Genomic DNA, 13295 nt, shown 5'->3' with positions numbered 1-13295 from the left:
CTCAGACACAAGAGCTTTTTTGGCAGATGAAGGCTGGGTTTTGAACTCATGCTCGGTCCCATGTCACTTGGTTTAACTCAATTTTTTGATAGAAATAGATTACTATTGTACAGAATGTACCTCGTAAAGCAATAATAATATAAATATTTTTAAAGAATATCTATATATATGTTTTAGTTTAAACCTTTAATTAAACCAGTACTTTGTTTGCTAAAATATGAAAGCAATTATTCAAATTTGATTTCAAAAGATTATTTAAATTGTTAAAATGTTATGCATTCATTTGATTACCACCATTTTTGATAATAATTTTTAACACAGAATCTAGAATAATGTAAACTGACAACACAGGATTTTAAAAACAAAAACAAAAAAAACTTAGGGTTAGGGTTTCTTAGGGTACTGTTATTGGTAAAATTGTAATAAATTAGTAATTGTTGAAGTTTTATGAATTCAATTTATTAGACATCCTTTTTGATTATTGAAATTGAATTAAACCATTAAAATAGAATCCAGAACAATTAAAAAGGAAAACATGGAAATTGGGGTGAAAAAACAAAAATAAAATAGATTTTATAGGGCGCTAAATGGTCCCACTTTATATGAGATGTCTATGTACTTAAATAAAATAAAAAAATTGTTAGGTGCAATGTGCTTACTGTGTTCATAAGGACGGTTAGGTTTTTTATATGTATAATGTAAGAACATGTATATACAATAAATACATTGTACCAAATTATTCATTTAAATGTTAGTACATAGTTAAGTTCCCCATGTTCTATTTTGCATAAATGTCTGTTTTTTTGTTTTTGTAAAGTCAATGGGGTCAAATGTTGTTTTGAATCACACTGACTTTTTTATTGCTAATGGACAAAACACTTCATTTCATAATCATTTAAATAAATATCTTCTTCCACATAAGAAAGAAAGTCATTTTGGCATGAATGTAGGTGCATTTTGACAAAAATACATTGTTTTATGATACATGTGATTCCAGGGTATCTTGTCTAATGTAAATGACATCAATGCACATTTAAAAGTGGAGTTGGTCAAGGCACACCATAATTCTTCAGCTTTAAAAGTGTTGTCCTTCCTTAGGTATGACAGTTGCTCCCGCTGAGGTTGACACAGCTGTCTGTGAGAGTCTGGTGCTGCTCTGTGAAGCATGGGAATAGAAAAGGTCAAAGGACACTCACATTTCAGTAGATGTCAAAACAGATGCTAGCAATTGAGAGGTAACCAGCTTATTCCCTGTCCCACAAAGATGCTCAAAATGACTCTTTGGATAAAGATAAATACATATGAAAAACATATGATATTTATCTATATGGGTAATTTCAAATTTACTTTTCTCACTTTTCCCGTGAGAAGCATTTCTGTCTCTGCTGTGAAGTAATATATATAACTCTACATCTTTTGAACTGTTTCACATGCATTTTTCCAATCAAAAGTAGGCTACAATTTCAGTAATTGAGGGCTAGATATTATTCAACAGCAGACCAAATGGTCATATTAAAGGAAATGCACCTCTGACCCCATCCTGTCACTCCTTAAAAGACCTACATGAAACAGACAGGGTGTCAAAATGGGATATGTGTTGGTCCAACTGGTGTCAGCAAACTCATTCAAAACTGAATGAACGTGTGTAAGCCATGGTGGTGGTCAGGGTAAAGTTGGGGTAAATAGGTCAAAACTGGCATAATTACACCGACTAACAAAAGAACAAAGGATAATAGGTGTGTTTAAATCAAGGATTCTACATTAAGGTCTATTTACTGTAGCCTGGAGCTGTGACATATCACAACAAAAAGTAATATGTGGTGTAGCCACATCAGTGTTAAGGAAATAATCCACAACAAATCATCAAATTGATTTCTTTGGGATCATATTTTATGTCAGATCCTGCACAAACTCTCAACATATAAAAGGGCACATGAATTGCATAGGGCACATAAAAGGGCACATGAATTAACAAGATACATATAGTTTCAACATTATTTGTTCTTCATCTCGTCCTCTTTCCAAAAAAAAAAAAAAAAAAAGAAAAGAAAAAGAATCAGCTATAAAGTAAACCATATTTGATTTTTAACCACTGAAAATGTGTATAATTGAACAATTTACTCTTAGAGCTTTTTGAGATCCCAATATTTCTTGGATTTGAACCATATAGGGCCTTAAAATATGGATTCCAAAAGAAAAGTTTGTTAAGAACCAAAATCTAAAAGGATATTAAGATCTAGTGAATAATACTAGTTACAAGCATGCAAACTTCAGGCAAAAAAACACAAGAAGTGCTTTTTCCTATTTTTTAACTGTCACCATTGTCAATAGCCTAATGCAACAAAGATTGCTAAAGTCAACAGATTTTGTTAATAACTGCCAATATCGGTGCATGTACAAATAAAACAATGATGCTGCCATCTTAAAGTCTTTTCTACACCTGTAAGCTGGCTCCAAATTTTATATGACGGAAAAAACAAGAAAAGGCATAGCACATTGATCTTAAGATGTCTTTAAACAAGCATAGAAAACAAACTTTTTATTCGAGGTCTTGTTTATTTTGTTAAAAATCGAATATTAGCTATTGTGTTGATGTTAGTTTTTTCTCTGTAGATTTATTGACAACAAAGCATTTGAATTAGCCTGGTAATACCAGACTCTGCTACTTCTCTTTGCTTCGTAGACAGAGTCTGGAATGGCATAACAGAGAAGTGTTTTCTCTCTTGCTAGGGGGCGCTTGTCTGAAGTTTAAAATCATTGGTTACCCGTAAGCCAATCACATAACGTTTGGTTATGGCATGTGTTATGCGCATGCTCAGCCGCATTTAACTTTCACTGTAAACACATGTATGATGCAAAAACAAAACCATCGAGCGAAATACCGGAGTGAACATGGCTGTGAACGACTTTTGCAGGTTAAGTGAAGTAAATCTACGCATCCACGGTACAATCAGCGTCTACGTCACGGCTCTCAGCCCGCCCTCTGTTCGTTGATTGGCCCGGCTGTTTCCAGACCGGTGGCAAACAGAAAGCTCTGAAGCTGTCTCAGACTAACTGTACGTTCACACCGCCGCCGGCGAGAGCGGCAAAATTCGCTCTCGCCGCCCTGTCACCGACGCCGTAGAAAGATTCGGGGACGCTCTGACGTAGATTAATGCGTGATTTTATAAAAAACTTTATTTAAAGGGGCCACAAAAACCGTTGCTGCAATTGGTCAAAATCATTATTATTTTGAGCAAATGAATTGCATTCCTGCTTAAAAAACAAGCGTTTTTAGTTCAAAGAAGTTCTAGCGCGAAAATGTTGCCTATAAATAGTGTTGCGCAGCTTTTTCTAATCAAACTGACAACACCATGGATGACAAGTCGTACAATAACGGGAAACCCGCAACAGAAATTATTAATTTTTCCTCCATTTTGCTTAGGAACTAATGTGGTGGGAACCAAAGTTTACAGAATTGTGTTCTCTCGTATTCCCTCAGGCGGAGGACTTCTACATTCCGACTGGTTGCCGCCGTTGCCGCCGAACCGCGTCATAGCTTATTACCATAAAGTTGACTTGATTTCAACTCTTCTCGCCGCTCTCGCCGTCCAAGACGCGCCGCGCCGCCCTCGCCGGAGCTCGCCGCCGGCTCTCATTGAAAATGAATGGCTTCCGGCCACTTTGACGCTCTCGCCGCCGGCGGTGTGAACGCACAGTAAGTACAGAAGCGAAATGAAATTGAGCGGAAGTACGAAGTCTGACGTAGTCAGGCTACATTTGAATATCAGACAGTTGGAATTTTCCTGAGCAGCTGCGCGCTCTGTAACTTCCTATGTTTACTACCGGGTAAGATGGCGGCGCCCATACAACCCACAGCACAGAGCTCGTATAGTTTTTAAATCGAGCTGTGTTTTTCGAATTGTGTTTACTTTGAAAGCAAATTTACCACCAACTGATATATCGAACGTTTTTTTGGTGGATCGTGTACATTGTATCAGTTCATTTATCTTGTTGTATCACACATTATTGGTCTGAACTGCGCAGTGAAGTGTTCACGAGCACTCATGGATGTTTAGATCTGCTGGTTAGCGTGTTACACCATAGATCGATCCGGAGACCAAACACGGGGAAGATATAAGCCCATTAATGACTTTTAGTAGATGTGAAATCAGGAAATTGAAGCCATCGCAAGCATGCGGTGTGTGAAGGCACTGCAGCTCACCCTCGCGGTCGTCAAACCAGATGCTGTGGCCCATCCAATCATTCTGGAGGTGAGATAATGATGACATTGCAGCTGTTTAATGAACACCTGTCCGTCCGATTATATAAATAATTAAAGAAAAATTAAATGGCATTGGCAATTAACTAAACGTCCCTTTTCAGGATACCTTATTTTAAAGATAGTTTTGTAAAATTCAAATAAGCTTTACAGATTTTTATTGGAAAAGATTTAAACATTGTTTTTCATGCTTGTTGAATGAACCATAATCATTGTTTGTGGGCCTACATGCATCTGTGGAACAGTCATTAAGACACTAACAGTTTATAGGTGGTAGACAATTAAAGTCACAATAACTTAGGATACTAAAGAGACCTTTCTACTGACTCTGAAAAACACCAGGAAAAATAAACTGCAATGTCCATAATGTAAGACGTCTAAGATAGGGAGAAAAGAAGGACAACTGATCATTTTTGCAGTGCCAAACCACACATAACCATATTTCCGCCCGGACGCGTTTGAGAAGTGCCTTCACTGGCTTGGTAGAAGAGTTGGATAACATCTGAGAGTAAGAACTGGTAAATCTGCTGCAGTCCGTGAGGATTCACTGTAGTACTTAAAGCAGCTAGTGCCACACCAAATACTGACTGCTACATTTTAGATTTAAACTTTGTTCAGGGACTCATTGTTCCATTTCTGTTCATTAAATGTCTGTGAAATGTGTTCAGTTTATGTTTCAGATGTTGATATTTTATGTTTAATACAAAAATGTACACATGTTAAGCAATTTTTTGGGAAAAAAAGCAGTTGAATGTAAGGACGTTTCTTTTTTTGCTGAGTTTGTGGTAATAAAAATGGCATCATTAATTACCCTCATATGGTTCCAAACATGACTTTCTTTCTTCTGGGAAAAGAAAAAATATATTTTGAAGAATGTTTGTATCCAAACAGTTTTGGTGACCATTGACTTCTGGTGACCTATGAACAAAAGCACTAACAAAATATCTTTTACGTTCCACAAAAGAATAAATGTCATTCATTTTTTTTTTTTGGGTAAACTTTCCCAAAATAACAACCCTTTACATTGACTAAAGGGTTGTTTGATCGTTCTGTTACCATCTGTTTCATGTTGTTTCACTGTTTTAAATTTCTTGAAAAGCCTTTAATTGGGCTGTTCTAACATGATAGTGTTTCCCAAACTGGGGTTCATGAGTTGACAAAAAGCTAATAATGAATTAAATAATACAAATTTAAATAAATAAATAAAATAAAATGAAAATAAAAACAATTAAAATGAAACCATAAAAAAGATTAAATATTTTATGTTTACCTGCATGCCATGTGAGCAATTAACATCAGAAAACTGTGGTCATGCAAATGTTTTGTTAACTTATTTAAATATTATATAATATTTTTAAATCTATAGGTGGTACTTTAAGTAATAATTTATTAATAACTATTTTATACGGTATATATCCCGAACAACAAGTGTGATAACTAGCCCTGGTCTCCACATCCTGCGGAATGTTACTTTTTTCATTTTTAATGAAGAAAGATGGATAGCATGTAGAGGCTTAAGGCTACATAATAATTTGTCTTTACTATTGAAACAAGCCAGTCTCTCCTGATTTAATTTCCTCTGTCTGTCGCTTCAAAGAGATAAAGGTGCCGTTAATTAGCAACAATTTCCTCATGCAACATGGTTTGAAAGCTGAAGCCCAGACTGCTTTAATTTACACCAGCGGATTCTAAATGAAATGTTTGTGTTCAGCAACATTTTTATATATTATTTCTTTTAATTTCAGGCTCTTCATCAGAAGATTCTCGAAAACTTCATTATAATCAGAAAGAAAGATCTGATGTGGAGGACAAAAGATTCAGAAAAGTTTTATTCTGAACATGCAGGTAGAAAAAGATCGTTATTTCTATGAAATGCACTGCATGAATGAAAATGGTCTGTGTTTGTAACAGATTGAATGGTTAAGTACATGTGTGGGTGGGTGTCTATGTGATGTGTGATTTTAAACAGGGTGAGTCATAGTAAAGGCTTCACACAACCTGGAGATATAATGTTGAGGCAACATGTGGAGAAAAAACATGTTACTCAGTCTCAGCTTATCATATCCTGCATCCAAAGAAAATCAGCTGCCTCGCATTCAGATGTCTGTATTATCTGTGGAAAAGCTTGCCCAAACCATGTTAACAGATTGCAGCAAAATCTGCTGCATAAACCACATCACCCTTGTTGGTTCAGTCCCAGTGGATAAACTGATAAAAAGATATATCAAAACAGTCAGCAGTTTTCTTTGTTATCATCCCTGTTTTTATTTTACAGGACGATTTTTCTATCAAAGACTGGTTGAATTCATGTCAAGGTAAAAGTTTATTATCATTTTCTCACTAACCATAAAAGTGCCTACAATGCAACTTATTTATTAATAATAACTCAATAATACAATTATTTACAGGTTTGTGGACATATTTGTATATATTGATTAATTAATTTAAAACTGTAATGTATAGTAATAAAGACCGCAAATGATCATTAAATAATAGAAAAACAAATCTTTCTTTTAGATTTACTTTTACATGTGATCAGAGTGAACATGATTTAATATTGTTTGTGTGGATGTATATAATTGCTTATATTGTATTTATTATGCTGGAAGCACTTTGGTCAACGACAGTTGTTTTAAATGTGCTAAAGAAATAAAATGTGTATTGTATTGTAGTTGTATTTCTTGTTTTATATAATACATGGATCCAGCATTTAGTATAGTATATTTGGGCTTAGTGTTTGGCAGTTGTTCCTCTGTGGCAATTACAAATGACTTCAGCCAAAAATATTTCTGTATCTGTTGATCAACACAGTACATCAGTTAGGAGGTTTTTTTTGTTCTTTAAAAAAACTACTTCTCAGAATTAACATTGAGATACTATTATAGTTTTTTATATTTTGAATTGGTTTTTATTTTTGTATTTTCTGTTTTCACTTTAATTTTAGTAATTTAGATTTTTTGTTTTTTTAATCATTTTTATAAGTTAATGTTTTTTTAATATGTCTATATAGTTTGTAAAATAAAGCTTAGCCTACATAGTTTTAATTAAAAGCTATGAGTCACAAATCTGGTTAACATTCTGGAAGACCTGAGGGTTACAGTGGGGGGACTTCCGCCGGGCCAGTCCCCACGGACCTCCCACTCCTCCAGCATGCCGTGTACCGTCAAGCTGCCGGATGATGGCGTGGGTCCTTCTCGTGGGGAAACCCATAGTTTCACTGGGCGCTCCAGGTGAAAATCAGATGTTGATAGCTGCATCGGAGAGTGGGTTATTGTCCTCTGGAGAGGAAGATGAAGCTGAGCTTCCCCCCTCTGGGGTGGTCGCTCGCGCTGAATTGGATTCAGAGTTGATGGCCATGCTTGCCCGGACCACCGCAGGCATCTGACTCGAGTGGAACCCTCCACCTTGATCGGATGATCGGTTCCTGGGTGCGGTGCACGGTTCACAGTTGCGTTCCGCCCCAGTGCCTTTCTTGACTGAAGTGCATGAGGAGGTTCAGAAGTCGTGGAAGGCAGCTTTTACTGCCCGAAGCTGCTTCGCAGTCTCCTCACTCTCACTACCCTCGATAATGTGGCCACCAAGGGTTACATGGAGATTCTCCAGGTGGAGCGTGCAATTGCGGTGCACTTGTGCGGTCCACCTGGCATTAACTGTCCGCGTCTCCCTTCCAAGGCCTGTAAGACGATGGCAGCCCTGGCTGCTAAGGCTTACAGTGCCGCACGACAGGCCGCCTCCGTCCTGCATGCGATGGCCATCCTGCAAGTCCATCAGGCCAAAGCACTCAAAGAACTCCCTAGCGAATTCTCCTGAGGAAGGACCTTCTTTCTCAGGAACGCAGCACCATATGGCACCCGCGTCCAGACCTCTGGAACCTCCACGTTTGGCTTCTGGACAGGAGGACTTGAATGGCCCATCACTGGCGGTGGCAGACACTATCACTCAAGCCAGAGCTCCTTTTACTTGCCAAGCTTATGTTATGAAGTGGAGTCTGTTCGCTGAGTGGTGTTCTTCCCTATGGGACGACCCCTGGAAATGACCGATCAGCTCTGTGCTTTCCTTCCTGCAAGAGAGGTTGGAGCAGAGGCTGTCCCCCTCCACCTTGAAAATGTATGTTGCCACTATCGCCACCGCATGCAGAGCTTCAGAAGCTCTGAACAGCTCTTTGTCTGCTTTGGAGGTCAGCAGAAGGGAAAGGATGTCTCCAAACAGAGGTTGGCCCACTGGACAGTGGATGTCATCGCCATGGCGTACCAGTCCCAAAGCAGACCTCTGGTTCCTGTCCAGAAGCATGGAAGTTCCAGAGGTCTGGATGCGTACCACCCCCTCAGCGTGAGGGCTCACTCTACTCTGAGTGTTGCCTCCTCCTGGGCGTTGGCGTGCAATGCCTCTTTGGCAGACATCTGCAGAGATGTGGGCTGGGCGACGCCTAATACCATTAGGGCTAATCGCGAGATTCTACAATCTCCGGGTGCAGCTGGTTTCTTCCTTTGTGTTGGGTACAAACAGGTAATGTGCACGAAGGCTGTCTCACTTACAGTGCTATTCCCCTCTAAGAAGGGGTCAGGTGAGTTCCCCACTCAGCGAACCCTGATTGAGTTTCCTCCGAGTATTCTTCGGCAGTCATACGCGGCTGAGGCGTCCGACGCCAGGGCCAGTTCTTGAGTTGCATGGCCGTTGGTCAGCCCTTGTACTTGGTTCGATGCCCTTATATTTAGTGATTCCTTCTTGGTAATCCCATATGTGTATTCTTCCATGGTATAGTTTTCCTGTCTGTTAACAGTATGGTTTCCTCTACTAGTTCCATCTAGACAGGACCTACCACAGTGATCTTTCCATATGTAGCACTGCCCCACAGGCCAGTCCATATGTGTATTTCCACAAATTCCTCCCTACGGGATGTGACCTCCATATCATCCCTCTCCATCGGACTAGGTACGCTTCCCCAACGTTAACAACACTGGTCATGGCTGAAAACAAAAATGGGAATAAAGAACCAAAAGGGCATGCTACAACTTGCCAGCATCTGCGTCTCCAACACTCGTAACAATTCAGTGGCTGTGGCACTTTCCATAGGGACCCCATTTGTCAGTCTTCCACATAACGTTGAACATGACTGACAGATAGGGAACATCTTGGTTAACGTCTTGGTTAACTTGGTTAAGGGTAAACGTCCTGGTCTGATGTAACCCTCGTTCCCTGATGGAGGGAACGGAGACGTCCCTCCTGCCACAACCCTGAACCACCCCGCTGAATGGCCGAGACCCTCATCTCAGCTCATCAGCCTGAACCTGAATGAGTGGATGCGTGCCGCCATCTTATACCTGTATATAATGCAAATTCCACTCACCAATTCCGTTGGTCGTTTTTCTACAACTCAGAGGTGATTGGGGCTCCCAAGTTAGACCTCATTTGTCTTCGACATAACGGCGACATAACGTCTCCGTTCCCTCCATCAGGGAACAAGGGATACATCAGTAACCAAGACTTTGTGTATAAATTGTTAACATTTAAGCTATTTCGTGAATAAGTTCATGGTTAAACCTGTTTACAATACTGGGAAGAGGAACAACTGATGTAGAAATGTTTCGAATTGTATGTTAATGATTTATGGAGGTCAAAGGTTAATCTATTAACCAACTAGCTCCACAAGTCTCGAACCTTCAGAAATCAATTTCATCAAATCAGCTTTTGAGTGGATTATCCTACAGGTTTACAGACATTTTTCATCAAAGACATTGACATTTAAATCACTAGAAAGAATGGAAAGAAGTAGATCTTTATATAGCTTTTTGTTCTTCCTGAATATTACCACATACACTACAATTCAAAATGTGGGGTCTGTACATTTAAAGAAATTACTACTTTCAAGTGACAAATGACAATAAATACATTTAGAATGTTAGAAAAGACTTGAATTTCAAATTCAAATAAATACTATTTGTTTGAACTCCTAACAAATTTAAGCAACAAAACTTATATTTCAATATTGATAATAATAATAAACATTTCTTGAGCAGCAAATCAGCATATTAGAATGATTTCTAAAGGATTATGTGACACTGAAGACTGGAGTAATTGTAAGGGGATTTACAGTCAAAGACCCAGAACCAGAAATGATTAATTAAGACAGGAGTCAGAATTATAATAAATTAAAGAAAAATTTTACTGAAGATAGATTGCAGTTTCATCAGCAGAAGTCTGCTTCAAGACTCGCATGGAGTTTGTACATGTAGGCCGTCCCGCTTACAGTTACAAAGATCACAGCAGTTATACCCTTCACCAAGGTCTATTACGTCCTTGCTTCAGGTTAAATGATTCTCATTGGCTAAGAAATAGATAAACATAGTAATTTTCCACACATATACACATAGACCGAAGCATATCTCCATCGATTATGCAGCTGACACTCGGACCCTGAAGTTAGGCACGTCGTGACCTTCCAGGTTGCAGATTTGGGTTGCTGGGCACCAGCATGTCCAGAACAACAACTCAGTCAATCTCCAATAATGGAGTTGTTCCTTAACCTGTAAACAAGAAGACTAACACACACACCTACACATAGCTTTTCCAAGGTTGGATTTGGCCAGGCTCTAACTATAATCAGGAGAGTCGTCTCAAAACATCAAGATAAAATGTTCTTTCTCTTAAGGAGAGGACACTTTAGTCTAACGCAGTAAAGTAAAGACTTTAGCTAAGAAATTGTCACTTAAACTATTGGTTCCAATGACCCTTGTGACCTTCGTCATAGTGAGCTAGAAGAACAGATATATGTTTTAACACAGGTTGAAGACCTTTCTCAAACAAAACATCTTTCCATATTTCATTTCTGGAAGCCGGACTAAATGAGCAAGCACTGTTACTGCATTCAGATATCAAATACAGACATTAGAGAATACATGAAAAGAACATTTCAGTAATCACACTGGTAACTTCTATAACAGAGTAAAATCTCACAAGCCTAGAGAAGTCATTCAACTCATGTTATATTTAGATTAATACCTTGATTATAATCACTCATTAGATATACATTGAAGCAGCATTGGATTCCAGAATCCACCCCCTTCAGAATGATGCTGAAATTTCAGCTTTGCCATCACAGAAATATATTACATTTTTAAAACATATTAAAATAGAGAACAGTTATTTTAAATTGTAATAATATATCACAATATTACAGATATTCTCTCCAAAACATTCTTTCAAAAAAGAAAAATCTTACCAACCCCATACTACTGATGCTGTATTCTGTACTACCCCTCTTTCTTTTGAAGGGAACAATTAATGCAGATATATGATCTGTGGAGAAGGACTTCAATGCACGTTGTTAATCTAGTTTGGACTGTGAGACGAGACCGATGTTACCATGGCACCCTGTCCTCTGTACGTCTTTGTCTGTGGAAGATAAAACATTAGTGCCGCAGACATATTTTAGTCTACGTCAGAGTAATTTAAAAATAAGCCACTGATTACTCCTAATTTTTTTTGTTCCATTTGTGTGCCGACAGTGCCACTAAGTCAGTACTACTCTTTATTGACTAGGCCTGTATGTACTATTGACGTCATAGAAGAAATTATCACACTTTTCTGTTTGAATTCAATTCTGTTTATCCATCTAGGCAAAGACAAGGTTGTCACAACTCTCTGTGTAATCCTTCTATTCACTCTTATTCCCACAATAGTGGCCCAATGAGAGCGTACGTCCTAGCCAGGGAAGACGCTATCACTCACTGGAGGGGGATGATGGGTCCTACAAAAGTGTTTAGAGCTCGTTTCACTTCACCAGACACCCTTCGAGGCCAGTACGGGCTGACTGACACCAGAAACACCACTCATGGTTCAGGTAGGTAGAGTAACATGGACCTGTTTTGATGAAGATTTTCAAGACTGAACAGATCAGGGGTGCCCAGTCCTGTTCCTGGAGATCTACCTTCCTGCAAAGTTCAGCTCCAACGCTGAGCAAACACAACTGAACCAGCTTACTAAGATCTTTGGGAACACTTTAATTACAGACAGGTGTGTCGGATCAGGGTTTGATCTGAACTCTGCAGGTAGGTAGAACTCCAGGAACAGGATTGAGCACCCCTAGACTAGATCAACTAAAAGCTGGATTACTCTGCAATGTCCCTGTCCTAAATTATATCTCCAGTTTTATATAATAAAGTCTCATTTCTTAACAGTTCTAAATACTAATAATTCATCATTGCCTTATATTCTTTCTTTCAGATTCTATTGAATCAGCCAAGAGAGAGATTTCATTTTTCTTTCCAGAATTCAATGCAGATGAATGGATGGTTATGGAGGAACCACGTTTTAGGGTGGGACTTACTGAATATAATGAGGAGAGACAAATTCATACTCTCCAGAGCACGTGATGATCTCTAGGCTGATGATACTTCTGCAGTGCTACATGAATGTGACTTTCACCTAATGTTTCCCTTCTGCTCCATTTTATTATGTATTTTGATGTTACTCTTTTGTGACTACCTTCAACTCTGATATGATTAAATAAAAACAAATAGATTTGAATACTTAATAATAAACTGTCAAAAGGGCACCTAATGTTATTATTTACAACTTGAAATGTTAAAAATATATTAGTATATTTAGAAATTAACATTAACCTATAATAATCAATGCTGTAATAGTATTGTATTCATTGTAAGTTCATATTACCTAATGCATTAATGTTAATATATAGAGCCTTTGTATTGTAAAGTGTTACCAATTAATTCTGAGACTGGACCAAGAGAAAGGTTTTCAAAATACCGCAATAAATATTTAATGACTCAATAAACAGCATCTTCCAGTCAGTAAAGCAGCGATGCATCAAACAGTATTGGAACAATGGAACAGATGTTCTTATTCTTGTACACTACCCTTTTTACAGTATAGTGCTAGCTTGCTACAGAAACTGTAATTAGGTTTTGAACAAATGTTTGCTCTTGTAAAAAAAAAGAAGAAAAAAAAGAAAAGCATAACTGTTTGAAGGCAACAATTGTGTGGTAGTAAGTGTACGGGATATACAAAAAGCCCT

General features: G+C 38.2%; 1 protein-coding gene across 1 annotated transcript; it reads left to right on the top strand.

Moving 5' to 3' along the window:
- Window positions 1-3011: 3011 nt before the first annotated feature.
- nme6 (NME/NM23 nucleoside diphosphate kinase 6) lies at window positions 3012-13207 on the top strand. The gene is made up of 5 exons (XM_079889064.1): window positions 3012-4253; window positions 6007-6106; window positions 6537-6576; window positions 11941-12101; window positions 12485-13207. Exons 1-5 carry the CDS (start codon window positions 4176-4178, stop codon window positions 12631-12633), a joined length of 528 nt encoding a protein of 175 aa, XP_079745190.1. The 5' UTR covers window positions 3012-4175; the 3' UTR covers window positions 12634-13207.
- The last annotated feature ends 88 nt before the right edge of the window (window positions 13208-13295 follow it).

The sequence above is a fragment of the Squalius cephalus genome (assembly GCF_949319135.1).
Source record: "Squalius cephalus genome assembly, chromosome: 12".
NCBI classification, from domain to species: Eukaryota; Metazoa; Chordata; class Actinopteri; order Cypriniformes; family Leuciscidae; genus Squalius; species Squalius cephalus.
This window is presented reverse-complemented; position numbering and strand designations above follow the sequence as displayed.